Here is a 16,995-nt window from a genome sequence, read left to right on the forward strand (position 1 = left end):
GAATTAACCTAGTGAACCTTCTCTGAACTGCCTCCAATGCAAGTATTTCCCTCCTTAAATAAGGAGACCAAAACTGCCTGCAGTACTCCAGGTGTTCTGATGGATCAGGATTCCCAAGGAGCTGATACTTGCAATTTACCTATTAATGAAATCTGCATGAGGTATAAAACTGAAAACTGCACATGTCGCGGAAGAATGAAAACAAATGGCATATCAGCTTTTAATACAGATCTCAAAACTGACTCACACCATCTAATGGGACGAGTGGGTCCAGAGGCCAATTCACCAAAAGCATTTTTTTTTTGGTGAAGGTGGGAAATCCTTCAATTTTCTCCCCAGGCTATGTACCAGTTAGGTTGTATTAAATAATTAGTAAAGAAAATCAGAAGCATTGACAAATTTAACCAATTACTGTATATACTCATAATGCAATGTAAAAGGTTGATAAGCCCCAAGTACAATAACTTTCTAACAGATGGAATTCTAGTTGTCCTGTGAATCCCATGATATCATTAACAGACAATGGGCTTCAAGATTCTAAAGTGAATGAAAATCTCTTCAAGAGTGACTCTGGAAGTTCTGAATAGGTGATTGTGATCAGGAGCAAAAATGCACCACCGTCTCTCACAAAGGTCTCCACCATGTGTTATATTGTAATATTATCAATCAGGACATTGGGGAGGCAGGTCTTTGCACTGTGTCTATCATCTAAATATATTACACACTTCACTAGCACTTCTCAAAGCAGTTTATTTATGTGCATTGTGCATGTATTTTGTAAACTGTTTTCGTTATCTCTCAGGAGAAAGAGTTCTGTGGCTTATGCTGCACAGAAGCCATGGTTATTGAACACTACAGTGGAAGAGAACATCACCTTTGGAAATCCTTTTAACAAACAAAGGTAATAGACTTTGTGTAAGGGTAGAATAGACATGTAGCAGTGATTACTCCATAACATGGAACTTTTCTCTCTATTTTTGACTTCATACGGTATTTATTTAATCTAGTTTATTGAACAATGAAATTAGAGCTTGGCAGAGGACATTCGTGTATCAGTGTTTTGTGCACTGGAGGCAGCAGGAATGAATTCTTGCACAATAGTTTCTATATGGTAAGTCCCAGATCTCACTTAGGTTTTTTTCACGGAGAGGCACAGGGGTCAATTTTAACCCTATTCGTCTGGCGGAAACTGGGTAGGTGGGCTGTTAAAAACAAGCAAGTTACTTACCCGCTCGAAACTCGACCCTTTCGCTCCATTTCCCATTTTAACCTACAGGCAGATGAGGCGCCCACCTAAAGCAAGTGGGGGGTCTCATGGATTAATGCAAATCGGGGTTTTATTGTGTCAAAAGGACCCCAATTGCATTTTAACTGGGGCCTGAGCAGAGAAGCCACCATGGCTTTCCCAAAAGGCTGACAATTGTCAGGAAAGACTGAAGAGACTGGGGCCTCTTCACTAGAAAAGAGAAACTGAGAGGGGACCTGAGAGAGGTCTTTAAAATGATGATGGGGTTCGATAGGTTAGACATGGAGAAGATGGCCTTGATTTTTACGGAGGGCAGAGAAGGGTGCAGGGGAAGCCCGGTAACGGGTTATGAACTCAGCAAGGCCGCGGACGTGAAGGCCCTGCCGATCTTAATGGCAGGGCCTCATTTGAATAAATCTCTGCAGAGTCCCGCCTGACACCTGGCCAGATTGACTACCTGGCCAGTGGGAGTCGGCCACAACCATGTGAATGGTCCCCAGTGGTCAGTGCGGGGGGGGCGGAGGGGGGCGTGGAAGCCTGTGGCAGAGATCGGGAGGGGGCAGAAGCCTGTCGCAGAGATGGTCCTGATCCACTTCCATAACTTCGCCGGAAGTGCTGATGAAACCCTGGCAAAGTTATGACGGAGGAGGAGGCCCAGCTCCAAAAAAATACCTGGCCCTGGTCTAAAATTTTCTCCCCACTCCAAAATATTTGGATCAGGGAATGGGTAATCAATAAAAGCTGGGAATTTCACAAAATGTCCTATTAAAATCAAGGCCATCTTCTCTATGTCTACCCAATCGAACCCCTTCACAAACAAGGGGAGTAAAGAAAGCAACTCAGTTCAAGAAATTCAACAAGTCAGCTGTGTACTGTGCCTTTTGTATTTTTCTCTCATCAATCAGAATGCAATGACCTGCCCAGAAGCAGGAGATGACATGTAAGGAATAGAAACAAATTGGATTTCATAGGTACTCATTATTGTTTTCCACTTTTACTTTTGTGAAGATAAACTTTAGTTTGAGCTGAGAAAATATTGCCTGCACAGTCTAGGATAGCCTGGTCTATTGCATTATTATTGACCTATTAGTGACATCTGAATGTCTATCCTGTTCTGAACAAAAAAATTCAAACGGTTGAGACTGAATAATGTTAGGTTCATAGCTCCTTAATTCATTTCCTGGATTGTCCACAGAAGTCAAGGAACAGTTGCTCATTTTCACTCTTTTTGGGGAAGTTTTCTTTGTGGTCGTTCATCCCTCTCCAGAGATTAATAAATTGGACATAGTCTATAGAATGGGGGTTCAAAGTAAAGCTAGATCCCTTATTTATTGCCTTGTTCAGTAGGATAGAAACAGTTTATTAAAGCCGATAACAACAGATAAACAAAACAATACAGTAGCTTCATCTATATATACAGAAACAGAGCAGGGCTTGAATCAAATTTTAAAAACTGGCTCCACTTTATGTATGATCATTTTCAGCTACACTCACTCCTAATGGATACACTTTTACTAGCTGTGTAAATATAGAAAAAAGAGCTAAAGATACAGGGGTTTGCATCTCTAGCACTTGACTGTGATGTGGACTATCAGTTGACATCTACACTTGTTTCAAGATTGGATTGAGTGCTATGAAGTCAATGGAAATAAAAATAGGTAGAGATGTAAAACAGGCTGCCAATTCGCTATCACTCATTTTACACTATCGCACAAAGTCAAGATCTACCCCATTGAGAGTTGGCAAATAATTTGACCATAGTGGGGTCTCCTATTTAAGCTCAAATCTGCCCAGACCTACACACATACATACACCAGGATCACCTGTTCCAGCTCCCAATTCCCAGCATTGTTTGCAGATCTCCCAAAAGCACTGTCTGGAGCAGTGTAGTTAGGTTGGAGTCAAATCCAGGATCCTCCTGGATGACTGAAAAAGAACTAGGCCCAGAAATTCAATTCGCAGGCCTCCCGCGGGCAGAGGGCTGTGATCTGGAGGGCTCCCGGGAGGCGCAGAGTTCCATTGCTGGGCCTCTCCAAACTGCCGGTGTGCAGGGCCCACGTATCCCAGAGGTGCAGCCGGTTCGCAGCATCCCTGGGATCACGTGGGCCATGGGAAGCCAATCAGAGAAGGGAACCTCTCTTCATACGTTTGGCAGGAAGACCTGTCAAATATATGAATGGAAATCACCCCCAAAACATAGTAAAACTTTAAATAAATTTTTTTTTAATCACTTTTTTTAAATGACTTTAAATTACATAAATTAAGTATTTTAAACAAAAATTTTATTTTTTGAAAAAAATAAAGTTTTTAACAGGGCTAAAAATAAACTTACCTTTCTTTAAAGTATTTTTAAATGATAAACCAGTGGAAACATTTTTTTTACTTTTTTCAACTCTTATCCTAGTAAAAGCAGGCCTTTACCAGGCGCAAGAATTGTAAGTGTTTTCTGCGGGCAGAGGGTCTCCAAAAAACGGAACTCTCCACCCGCAGAGGCCCTGCTCCCGGGCAGCCGGAGGATCTGTCAAGAGCTTTCTTGACAGATCGGAAATGCCGGTTTCTGGCGCATGCGCAGTGCATGCCTAAAACCGGCATTTCCGTTGGCCCTATGGGCGAGTACACAGCGCGTACACACCTGTAGGGACCGGAATTTCTGCCTCAGACTGTATCCATCTTTATGATATGCTCCACAGTTTAACCTACAATTTGTGCATGCCTTTCTTTCCCCTTCCTCCAGCCAGAGATACAGTAATGTCCTAATACAATTAAACATTTTAATGGTATTGTAGGAACGGAGGTTCCTAACTAAATAATTCAGCTCAACTCAATGGATTAAAAGACTGGAATTTAATAACAACGAAGTTTGCTGGATGTTACAAGGAGGAAATCAAAACACGTTCGTTCAAGATGCCAGGTAGTCGAAGACTGCTGGAAAGTTCTCTAAGCTGACGTCATGACGTCCCCACGTTCTTCGCGCCACTGGCGGTCACGTGATCGGCGTCATGACGTCACCACGCAGGATAAAGGCAAACACACACTGTAAAGGTAACAATCAGTTTAAAGGTGCAGTCCCTGGCTGCAATATAATACAATTAAGGGGATTATACTAAAGTACACTGAGTCTCTTGTGGCTCCTCCACAGTATGTGCATAGTTTGGGGGATAAAGGTGCACTATACTTCACATGTGGTAGATAAATAACTTTTAATGAAGGTTGCACAGTCACATCCATCAGTAACCTGCCTCTCTGTCAATATTTGCAGCATTTTAATGGTTCAGTAAGCAATTATCTAACCAAAATGGCAATGTTTTACAGACCATGACAGATGGTGTTTTTTTGACTGCTGTTACGTAGTTTGTTCAATGATTTGACAACGTTGTTTTTCAAAGAGGACACAGTGGACTTGGGGAGGAGGAGTTCTACATGTCTGGAGCCACCACCGGGTCTGGGTCTCTCAATGAGGAATAATTAAAAAGATTCAGTATTTGCACAAAGTTTGGTGAACAGAATGACAGAGAAATCTTTCATTTCACCTCAAAGGCAGAAGTTCTAATGCAGCCCAGATGGATGGGAAAAGCAGCTTTCCTCTCCGATGACAAATTCTCTAAAGTGAATTGAAGTCAGCTGTGATCCTCTTCTAATTGGACATAGGCCCACAGAACAGTTTTCCTCAAATAAGTCTTGTGCTGAATCAGCTGTTGGGCTCCAATTGGCCATAAGATGAGACTGTCTGTTTCATTCAGTTGGTGGTGTTGGTCTGCCATTGATGTTGAGGCAGATTGCTAGAATAGAAAAAGTGAATTCTGAATTTAATTTACCTTGTGATTTCAATGGCATTATTCACACCCTGCTTAGAGGCATATACTGTTACCTTTGTGCTGCTGTTTGGCCCAGCAAAGCCCCCTTGCTAACATTAAAATGCTAGATACATTTTATTGTGCAAGAACCAACAAGTCTGTCAGCCAGTTCTTTGCCAATATTTAAGAAAGGTTAAAAATTAAGTTTGAAAGGTTACCCCAGAGGTTTGATTCCTCTTGCGATCAGCTCTTCTCTTAACAAGAGCGTGGAAATAAATCACTGCCTAATCAATTACATCACTTACCTGGTTTAAGCTCCGAGTCATTGCTTTGTTTTACTCTGATAAAATATACAAGATTGTGGAAAATAAATTATTACCACTATCAACAAAACACTGTAGAGGTTTACTGTTTACTTGATATCACTAGGATCCATTAGGCTTTCAGATAAAACCAAGTAAGAGTTTCCAACTCTGCAGTTTGTGTTTGATTTCCTCTGAATCAATTAACTAGATGTAATAAAGTGATTCCCATTGACTCTTTGCTGCTCTCTCCACAGATATAAAGCAGTAATTGATACTTGTTCGCTTCAACCAGATATTGACATCCTTCCTCAGGGAGATCAGACTCAGATTGGAGAGAGGGTCAGTAACCACATTGTTAATCTTTGATTTTTTTTTTTTTTTTTTAAAGAAAATATTTTTTTCCATTAAACAAAATGAAGGATGGTTGAATAGAAGCCTGTCACTGGATTTTAGTCATCGTTTGTTTTTCTCCTTTTTTCCATGCCTGACAATTAATAGAAACCGCAATACAGCTGCTAAAATTAGCTTTCCACTTGAGCAAGCAATAGGGCAGGTGTAATTCCCAAAGTAGTAAAAACCTATGAGAAGCAACCTCTGCAAATTAGGGTATTTTTTTTGTTTTATTTTCTACTCATCTTTTAGGTCACTGACACATTACACCATTCCCTGGTGGAGAGGGCAGGCAAAGGACCTGTTCCCACACCACAGGTAATATCTCTCTACAGTTGGCCAATACGAGGGGTGTTTGAGTGGCTTATATTGATATCCCCCACCTTTCTTCTCTTGGGAAAGTGTTCAGCCTCTGCTCAGTGATGGCATGGTTGAGATAGAAAATTACAACCAGGATGTCATATCCTATTAGTACATGGCACAGGATGTAGTTAGTCATATATTATGATATTCTGTTAAACATGTAAATAGTAACTTTAGTTAGACATAAATCCAATTCAGTATACTCTGATATACTGACTCCATAACTTTCTGAGGTCAGGTCGTAGTCCTCTCCTGTGAATTGCATCATGCTATTTTGCTTTGTGGATGTCACAATAGTTGTTCATGAAACGGGAGATCATCATCGCTCTCAGCCAGTTTTGTTCATTAGAATGTGTACACGTCACTTTTTCCTTGAGCAAGCATTTCTCTTCATGCTTTGCTATTATAATTTATTTTTCATGTTATAATTTCCCCCAGCAATTTGACTGTTGAGTTTTTCAAAATAGCTTCCATTATGAACAAAGAGTTCTACAGTATTGTAAGGTTAGGTTAGGTCAGGTTTGCAATATCTGTCAACAGCAACATAGATGCTGTAGGAAATAATGTCCTCCTTTACTGGATGTAATAGCCAGTGTACATGGTGATATAGGTCACTGTGACACATTACACCATTCCTTGGTGGAGAGGGCAGGCAAAGGACCTGTTCCCACACCACAGGTAATATCTCTCTACAGTTGGCCATTATGAGGGGTGTTTGAGTGGCTTACATTCATTTTTTAACCCCCTTTCTTCTCTTGGAATGTATTCAGCCTCTGTTCAGTGATGGTCCCCGTCACAAACTCCGTTCCCTAGCCACCGACTCCATCCCTCTACCTGGCAACTGTCTGAGGCTGAACCAGACTGTTTGCAACCTCGGTGTCATATTTGACCCGGAGCTGAGCTTTCGACCACATATCCGTGCCATCACTAAGACCGCCTATTTCCAGCTCCAGAACATCGCCCAACTCTGCCCCTGCATCAGCTCATCTGCTGCTGAAACCTCCATCTATGCTTTTGTTCCTCTAGACTTGACTATTCCACCGGACTCCTGGCTGGCCTCCCATTTTCTGCCCTCCATAAACTTGAAGTTATCCAAAACGCTGCTGCCTGTGTCCTAACTCGGTACCAAGTCGCGTTCACCCATCACCCCTGTGCTCGCTGACCTACATTGGTTCCTGGTTAAGCAATGCCTCAGTTTTAAAATTCTCCTTGTTTTCAAATCCCTCCATGGCCTCGCCCCTCCCTATCTCTGTAATCTCCTCCAGCCCCACAACCCTCCAAGATCTCTGTGCTCCTCCAATTCTGGCCTCTTGAGCATCCCCAATTTGAATTGCTCCACCATTGGTGGCTGTGCCTTCAGCTGCCTAGGCCCTAAGCTCTGGAATTCCTTCCCTAAACATCTCCGTCTCTCACCTTCGCCTACCTCCTTTAAGACGCTCCTTAAAACGTACCTCTTTCATCTGCCCTAATATCTCCTTATGTGGCTCGGTGTCAAGTTTTGTTTGATAATGCTCCTGTGAAGCGCCTTGGGACGTTTTACGACGTTCAAGGCGCTATATAAAAACAAGTTGTTGTAATGGGATATTTAATAGAATGAGTTTAACGCTCTATCAAGGTCTACCCTACTCTAGCAAATTAAAGGAAGCATGAAATGGGAAAATGCTACTCCTACCAAGTCAGCTCCTCTACAGACTACATACAAACTATCCTATCAGTTACTTGACCCTACATACTTAATCTCATCAGGGACAGTCCCGCAGAAACGCTTAATAATCCCCAAATGTAATCAAGCAAAACTCCACTCATCAACCCTTCACAAGCAACACCACTGGCCAACAGCACTGGATACATCATTTACTACAGAGCACTTACCATCTCAGTGGGTATATATATCAGTATCCATATAACCTCCAGAGACTTTCATCACATCTTAAGAAAAAAAAGAACTTGTATTTATATAACATTTTATCACCTTCCTCAAAAACGAACCAAATAGCTTCATAAACAGTGAATTACTTTCAAATGTAATCGCTGTTGTTATGTAAGCAAATGCAGCATCCACTCTGCACACAGCAAAGTCCCACCAATAGCATACAGGTGAGACCTGGGAGTTAAAATCACCCGGGCCTCATGGTGCTGAGATCACCCTTTGCCACTTGCCTCAGCCCCCGCCCACCAGATTCCCGCCAGAATTAAAATTAGAGTTATTCTGTCAGTATGAACACAGTCTAGTTGCTTTGTCATTTTAAACACCAATATCAGATTGCCCCGGAGTCTGCACATCTCTAAAGTAAATAGACCCAGCTTTATAAGCAAGTTATTTTTGGTGATGTTGGTTGAGGGAGGAATGTGGGCCAGGTACCAGGAGAAGTTGCTGCTCCTCTTAGAATATGAGAACTTTGACATCCACTTGAACTAGTGGAAAAGGCAAATAGTGCCTCAGTTTAATGTCTCATTAGAAGGGCAGCACTCCCTTAGTACACAACCTAGATTCCGTACTCAAGTCCTGAACTGTGGCTTGAAATTGCTTGGTTTACTACCACAAGTAGGTCAATTTAACGACGGGTTCGGTGTCCTTTGAGACAACATTAGCTGTGATCTAAGATCACGTAACAGGGTGGGCCGCGAGAAGGCTGTCATCATCCGTCCCGTGGCTTGAACTCAACAACCTTCATGACTCACAGGAAAGCTTGCTGAGCCAAGTTGAGCCGTAAGCCATTGAATCATCTTTGTTGCTCTTTGTGAACTCTTTTCAACACTTCAATGTGCTGAGGCTCTCTGTAATTGGGGGTTCCCCCACAAGATGCCCTGAAATTGTTGTTTGCTCTATGATGCTTTGCAGGTCCCCCAAACAATCTTGCACACCTATGCAGATGCTGGGCAGTACTATTGCGTATACTTTGCCATTCCATGCAGAGCTCTAACGGTTAAACCTAGATGGGGAGATAAGAAATGGCCAGTGTCTTGTTAAAATCCTGCAATCTGTTGGGCATATCATCAGGTTAAATAAATGCTTTAATCGTGTACCAATATTGAAGGGTGTGAGCCTCTTCATTTCATTCTAATTAAATGTTAATGGGTTTGTGGGGAATGAACTTGAGTCTATACAGCTTTGTTCCGCTTGCTGTAGTTAAGTGGCTGAATTGAGTTTGTCTTGTTTTGATTTTTTTTTTCTCCCCAGGGAATCAACCTAAGTGGTGGACAGCGTCAGCGTATTAGTGTTGCAAGAGCCCTGTACCAGCGAACTAATGTGGTATTTCTGGTGGGTTCGGTTATTTACTTGTCTCTATTTAAAATGCATGTCTTATACACTAGAATTCTTTGTTAGGTTTCTCATTTTCAATTAATCAGTAATTAAGTATGCAGATTCAATTTAAAATCCAATCTACTAATGTTAAAAATGTATTTTTAAAGATGCTTAAGCTGGAATAACTTTTGACTTCATGAAAACAAACAGTCATTAGTATAGACACCCTGGGCTAAAAATTTGATTGCGTAGCACCCGTTGTTTGGGCGCTACAGGTCCCGCTTTGGGTTGAAAATAGCATCCAAGCCACGCGTGTACATTTGTGGTGTGGCCACGCCGGACGCCATCTTGGTGAGGGCGTTAGCGCGGCGCTGGGAGCAGCGCCAGAAGTATGTAGAGTAGGGAGATCGCAACGTCAATAAGCATACAACGCTGATTTGACGCCAGCGCTGCCATTATCGTCCTCAATGCCGGAACTAACATCCTGTGTAAACCTCGCACAGCTGAACATGTGTTTAGCAGCTGCAATGACCCTCTACCAGCGATACTTAAAGTCTCAGGTGAGTTGCTGATTAATTCCTGTTGACTCTGTTTAAGTTTGTGGAAGTGTTTGGAGCTTTCTAGAGTTGTTTAAAGTTGGTGAGGTGACAGGGAGTGGTGCTGCAAGTGGAGAAGGCCTTGTTTATGACTTCAAGGGTTCTGGTGAGACTACTTTCTCCCAGTCATGGGTACTCTAGTTGCATCCCCCTTGGCCTGCAGCATAACAGGGAGATGGAGCAGAGGCAGCGAAGAAGAGGACAAGCTGCTCGCAGAGGGAGGAGGCGTAGGGCGTGAAGGGCTCTCAGCAGGATGCCTTACCCACCTAGGGACTTTCGAGAGCAAGTCTCTTACCTCAGCCTGAGCCAGGAGCAGGGTGTGAGGCATCTGCGCTTTACGAAGAAGGTGCTCACAGAACTCTGCCACCTCTTGCAACCAGACCTGCAGTCTCTCTCCAGGGCAAGGACAGCAGTGGCTGTGAAGGTGACCGTGGCCCTGAATTTTTTTGCATCAGGATCCTTCCAGGCTGGAGCAGGTGACATCTGCAACACCTCCCAGTTTGCCGTCCACTGCTGCATAAGAGAGGTGACAGACGCTCTTTATGCTAGAAGAGGGGAGTTCATTGTCTTCTCTCTGACCAGAGAGAAGCAGTTGGAGAGTGCACGTGGCTTTGACAGGATAGTGAGCATCCCCATGGTGCAGGGCGCCATCTACTGCATGTACGTGGCTTTGTGGGCACCGCATCTAAATGCTAAGATATATCGCAAAGGTTATCACTCGCTGAATGTGCTCAGCACATCATGATGGTGAATGCCCAGTATCCTGGCAGCAGTCATGATGCTTTTATTCTGCGCCAGTCCACTGTTCCCTCAGTCTTTAAGCCGCAATGACAAACCAGAGGGTGGCTACTGGGCAACAAGGGCTATTGCTGAACACCTGGCTCATGACTCCAGTACGCAACCCAACCACAGGTAGCCAGCATGTGTACAATGAGAACCATGCTGCCACATGGAATCTGATGTAGCAGACCATTGGCGTCCTTAAACAATGCTTCTGCTGCCTGGACTGCTCTGGAAGAGCCATGCAGTACTCACCAGAACGCGTTTCAAGATTCGTCTGTTGTATTCTCATCATGAGGGCACAGCTCTTGCCACCAGGCATACAGCGACCAGCTGAGGAGAAGGAAATGGAAGAGGAGGAAGAGGAAGCAGAAAAGGAGGAAGTGGAAGGGAGGAAGCAACCCAGACAGCCCCTTTCTGCCCAAGCTGTCCGTGATCAACTCATCCATCTGCAGTACAAGTGAATACACCCTCAATTTCCCCATTCAACAACAGACCCACACCTTACCTTCCATCTGTTACTGACCATCACAGCATCCTCTTGGCCACAATGCTGAAACAAAAGCCACCACAAAAGAAACATTCCAATCCAAGTTTATCCATCAATCCATCCAATATAACATAACAAAGTGAACTAATCACCCGTGTGCATTCCCTTAGTGCCTGTCTTCAGTGTGCCTTTGCCTGTCCGAGTGCTCTATGAAGTCCTATCCCAGTGGCTGCAGCATGTCTGATGAAAGGCTGCTGGCTTTAAATGGGGGCAACAGCAGATGGCCTTGCAGGATGACCTCATGCACCTCTGGGGCTAGAAGGCCCGGCTGTGGAATGCACCACCTCGGCATGGGCGGCAGCAGTCTGGGCTGGCTGGCTGATGGACAATACCAAGGGCACTGGCAGAGTGGCAGTGGTAGGAGCACAAATGCTGTCATCCTGAGAGAGGACAGTGGGTTCTTGCTCCACAGAGCCACTGCCACTCCCTTGGGGCGGCACCTCAGCATTCCTAGCCATCTGTTGGAAGACATATTGCCCAACTGCTGTGACACCGTGCAAGCCCATTTCCACACTGGTAAACCCAGCCACAATGGCAGCAGTCTGAGCTTGCATGGCAGCAAGCTGAGCTTGCATGACTTCAGTCTGAGCTTCCACTGCAGCACTCAGACGTTGGGTGGTTTCTGCTTGTGCTGCAATGGAAGCTGAGACATCAGCCATCAGATGCTGCATGATGCTTGGGTCCACGAGTGCGCGAATGGATCTGTCCACCCCTTCCATGCTGGAAAGAATGGGCTCCAAGCTCTGCGCAAAGGCCTGTGCAAGGTTGTTGCCGGACAACTCCATGCTCCTTGGCATTGCGCTCAGGCTTTCTGGCGTGTCTGCTAATGCACATAAGAACATAAGAAATAAAAGCAGGAGTAGACCATTTGGCCCTTCGAACCTACTCTGCCATTCAGTAAGATCATGGCTGATCTTCAACCTCAACTCCACTTTCCTGCCCTATCCCCATATCCCTTAATTCCTCTGGAGTCTAAAAATCTATCTATCTCAGTCTTGAATATACTCAACAACTGAGCATCCAGAGCACTTTGGGGCAGAGAATTCCAAAGATTCACAACCCTCTGAGTGAAGAAATTCCTCCTCATCTCAGTCTTAAATGGCCTACCCCTTATCCTGAGAATATGCCCCCTGGTTCTAGACACTCCAGCCAAGGGAAACAATTTCTCAACATCTACCCTGTCAATCCCCCTCAGAATCTTGTATGTTTCAATGAGATCACCTCTCATTTTTCTAAACTCCAGAGAGTATAGGCCCAATCTGCTCAATCTCTCCTCATAGGACAACCCTCTCATCCCAGGGATCAATCTAGTGAACCTTCGTTGCGCCACCTCTAAGGCAAGTATATCCTTCCTTAAATAAGGAAACCAAAACTATGCACAGTACTCCAGGTGTGGTCTCACCAGAGCCCTGTACAATTGTAGCAAGACTTCCTTCCTCTTGTACTCCTACCCTCTAGCAATAAAGGCCAATATGCCATTTGCCTTCCTAATTGTTTGCTGTACCTACATACTAACTCTCTGTGTTTCTTGTACTAGGACACCCACATTTCTCTGAACGCCAACATTTAATAGTTTCTCACCATTTAAAAATTATTCTGTTTATCTATTCTTCTTACCAAAGTGAATAACCATACATTTCCTTACATTATACTCCATCTGCCACCCTATTGCCCACTCACTTAACCTGTCGATATCCCTTTGCAGGCTCTTTGCATCCTCCTTACATCTAATTTTTCCACCTAGCTTTGTATTGTCAGCAAACTTGGATACATTGCACTCGGTCCTTCATCTAAGTCATTAATATAGATTGTAAATAGCTGAGGACCCAGCACTGATCGTTGTGGCACCCCACTAGTTACAGTCTGCCAATCTGAAAATGACCCGTTTATCCCTAGTCTCTGTTTTCTGTCTGTTAACCAATCCTTTATCCATGCTAATACCTTACCCCCAACCCCATGTGCCCTTATCTTGCCTAGCAACTTTTTATGTGGCACCTTATCGAATGCTTTTTGGAAATCCATATATTCTACATCCACTGGTTCCCCTTTATCTACCCTGCTAGTTACATCCTCAAAAAACTTTAATAAATTTGTCAAACACAGTTTACCTTTCATAAAACCATGTTGGCTCTGCCTAATCATACTATGATTTTCTAAGTACTCTGTTACCACTTCCTTAATAATGGATTCCAGCATGAAGCATTTTGTTGTGAATACCCATCAGCGTTCTTCTGCAGGCCACCCCATCGAAGTCCTCATCTGAATCCTCTGCAGCAGAACTCATGTGCAACCTCACCCTCCGGGGAGCTGGCGTCTGTGCTACCCTTTCCCCCCTACCCTGGCTCTAGCACACTCATGCCCGGTGACTCACCACGTGCAGATCCCACCTCTAAGCTACCCTCTAAACTCCATGCAGTGCCAGTATCTGAGCTGGTGGCTGCGAGTGTCAGATCAAATGACTATGTTGTTTCTTCTTCATCACTCTCCTCTCCCACTTCTTCTTGAACCACTGGTTGGATTTCTTGGGTCTCTGAAATGAGAAAGGCACAAGGATAGGGTTGTGGTGAGGGGAGGGGGGGGAGCAAAAGGTGCAGGCTTACACCATGTGCAGCTTGTAAATCAGAAGAGATTGTGGGATGAGGGGGAAGTGGGATGTGAGTAGGAGGACAACGGATGAGGATACCGGCATCTTGTATTCTTTCAGCCCCACCGCTGCCCACGCTCTCAGCCATGCCCCTCCCAAGAATGACCAGCACCATCTCTTCCATGGGGGTGAGGTCATGCAGGCGAGTTTATCCCCTGCTGGTTAGGTTCTGCTGGCACCGGTTTTGTGCCACATTTTCCTGCAAGAGAAAGGGAAGTCAGTGTCAGTGAATGTGGTGCGATGTGTTTGGGTGATGAGCCTGTCATGGTTGAATAGCTGAAAGTGTGTACAAGCTGTGAGATGTGGGTGTGAGACTTGCAGCAGTGGTAAGTGTGTGAGGGTGAAGTGAAGCTATGAATGTGAAGTATGAGTCGTGTTTGGTAGAGATTGTTGGTAGATGAGTGATGGGGGTGTGGTGCATTGAGTAATATGTGAGGCTAGTGGTGCAGATGGTGGGATACGGCATTGGAAGATGAATTCACTAACCTTGACCACTCATGTGAGGTCATTAAACTTCTTCCTGCACTGCGCCCACGTCCTCGGGGCTACACTGCTGGCATTCACCACAGTGGCTATCTGCTCCCACTGCACTTTGCTCTGTTGTCTGCAGGGCCTCCTGGCCCCCTGTGGAAAGAGGACCTCTCTCCTCCTATTGACCTTCTGCACCAAGGCCTCCAGTGCTACATTAGAGAACCTTGGTGCATGCTCTCCTCCCTGTTGTGCCATCAGTAATAGTACTTTTCCACTGTCTTCCCCAGCCAGTGCAATAACCTGCTGTAGGCAGAATGCGCCTCCCTTTTAAGAGGTGCAGACTGCCTGTAAGCAGTGCAGACTAGCTTTAATTGGAGCTATCCTCGCACAAACTTGTAACAGCACAAAGTTTGTGTGCTGCCTGCGGTCCTCCGAATGGGGGTGGGTTGTTAACGCATTGCAATCCCCGGGGACAAATGAATTGCTAGACCCCTGACTTTACACAAAGAGGATGTAAATTAAGTGTGGTTTGAAATTAAAAGTGACTTGGAAGATTTGAATCATTATCTGCTCTGTTTTAATTCATGTGTGTCGATTTATTTTAGTTCAAGGTTTTTCCAACTAAATTAGCACAATATGTAACTCCAGTACAGATAGAAGACTAATGTTGTTGTTCTTGCCATTGAACTGCTGAAGCAATTTGACTTTTAACACCAAAAATGGGTGTGTTTGTGTGTGTGAGAATCTACAATTTAAAACATTTCAAACTGGTTTTAATGGAGGCAGGGCGGGGGATGGGCAACCCATCCACTTTTGGGAGGCGGGTCAGTCGATAACAGCTTTTAAGGAGGCTGTGTGGCTCCATTTTAAGTGCATTTTTATTTTTAACTCGTTGGCCAGGTTTCCCTGCCTTTGGGAAACCCAGCAGATAAAAGGAAGTGAGAAGGGTTGGATCCATAAGGTAATTGCCTTTACAGTACTTCTTATGGGCCTCGGGGAGCAGGAGTATTTCCCCAGGCCCAAGAAGCTTGCCTGTAAACCCCCTCCACAATCTGTCCGACCACCACCCACCCCTCCACTGTGATCTCATACCCCCATCATCATTTTGCTTCCCCTGACCATCATCTCTTTGTCGCCCCCACCCCACCCCACACCCCCAAACCCAACCCCACCAAACCAACCCCACCAAACCAACCCCCCCAACCCAACCCCCCCAACCTCCAACCACCCCCACCCCCCAACCCCCCCACCCTTCCCAACCCCCCCCCACCCTTCCCAACACCCCCCCCACCCTTCCCAAACCCCCCCACCACCCCCACCACCACCCCCCCACCCTTCCCAACCCCCACCCCCCACCCTTCCCAACCCCCACCCCCCACCCTTCCCAACCCCCCACCCCCCTCCCCAACCCCCACCCCCCCCCAAACCCCCCACCCCCCCCCTCATACCCCCATCATCATTTTGCTTCCCCTGACCATCATCTTTGTCGCCCCCACCCCACCCCACACCCCCAAACCCAACCCCCCAACCCAACCTCCAACCACCCCCACCCCCAACCCCCCCACCCTTCCCAACCCCCCCCACCCTTCCCAAACCCCCACCACCACCCCCCCAACCCCCCCCACCCTTCCCCACCCCCCACCCCCCTTCCCCACCCCCCACCCCCCTTCCCAACCCCCCACCCCCCTTCCCAACCCCCCACCCCCCTTCCCACCCCCCCACCCCAACCCCCCCCCCACCCCCCCCACCCCACCCCCCCACCCCACCCCCCCACCCCACCCCCCCACCCCCCACCCCCCCCCCACACCCCCCCCACCCCACCCCCACCCCCCCAACCCCCACCCCCACCACCAACCCCCCCCAACCCAACCCCCCCCCAACCCAACCCCCCCCCAACCCAACCCAACCCCCCCCCAACCCAACCCCCCCCAACCCAACCACCCCCCCCCCAACCCAACCCCCCCCCCAACCCAACCCCCCCCCCAACCCAACCCCCCCCCCCAACCCAACCCCCCCCCCCAACCCAACCCCCCCCCAACCCAACCCAACCCCCCCCCCAACCCAACCCAACCCCCCCAACCCAACCCAACCCCCCCCCAACCCAACCCCCCCCCCAACCCAACCCCCCCCCCAACCCAACCCCCCCCAACCCAACCCAACCCCCCCCCAACCCAACCCCCCCCCCAACCCAACCCAACCCCCCCCCCAACCCAACCCCCCCCCAACCCAACCCCCCCCCCAACCCAACACAACCCCCCCCCCAACCCAACCCAACCCCCCCCCCAACCCAACCCAACCCCCCCCCCAACCCAACCCAACCCCCCCCCCCCACCCCTTCCCTCGGCTCCATCCTCCCGCAGCAGGCTTTTCCGCCCTACAGACAGCCAGTTGTGAATCTCCAGAACTTGCTGCTCAATTTACGGCACTCCGCCACTTGCTTCGCACAAACGGCATCTCGCCCTTAACCTCCCTGTTATTTTTAAGAACTTGTTGCATTTTCACATTAATTACCCATTAAACTCGCCGCAGAAATTTAGGGCCGGAACTTAACAAATGTTAACAATTTGATCATTGTTAATGCAATGCCAATTAACCTCTCTGGCCCTGAA

The 16,995-nt window shown here is 46.5% G+C and overlaps 1 protein-coding gene across 6 annotated transcripts in view; it reads left to right on the forward strand.

The window, feature by feature from the left end:
* abcc8 (ATP-binding cassette, sub-family C (CFTR/MRP), member 8) overlaps positions 1 to 16,995 on the forward strand; it is a 581,396-nt gene that overhangs the window by 486,807 nt on the left and 77,594 nt on the right. For all 6 annotated transcript variants that reach the window (XM_086007823.1, XM_086007824.1, XM_086007822.1 and 3 more), the window contains 3 exons: positions 803 to 901; positions 5,600 to 5,684; positions 9,280 to 9,360. In XM_086007823.1, the coding sequence (XP_085863949.1) occupies positions 803 to 901; positions 5,600 to 5,684; positions 9,280 to 9,360 (265 nt within the window). The remainder of the gene's footprint in view (positions 1 to 802; positions 902 to 5,599; positions 5,685 to 9,279; positions 9,361 to 16,995) is intronic.

This window comes from Somniosus microcephalus, chromosome 15 (assembly GCF_052327205.1).
Source record: "Somniosus microcephalus isolate GS21.2 chromosome 15, FLI_Smic_1.0, whole genome shotgun sequence".
Taxonomy (NCBI): Eukaryota; Metazoa; Chordata; class Chondrichthyes; order Squaliformes; family Somniosidae; genus Somniosus; species Somniosus microcephalus.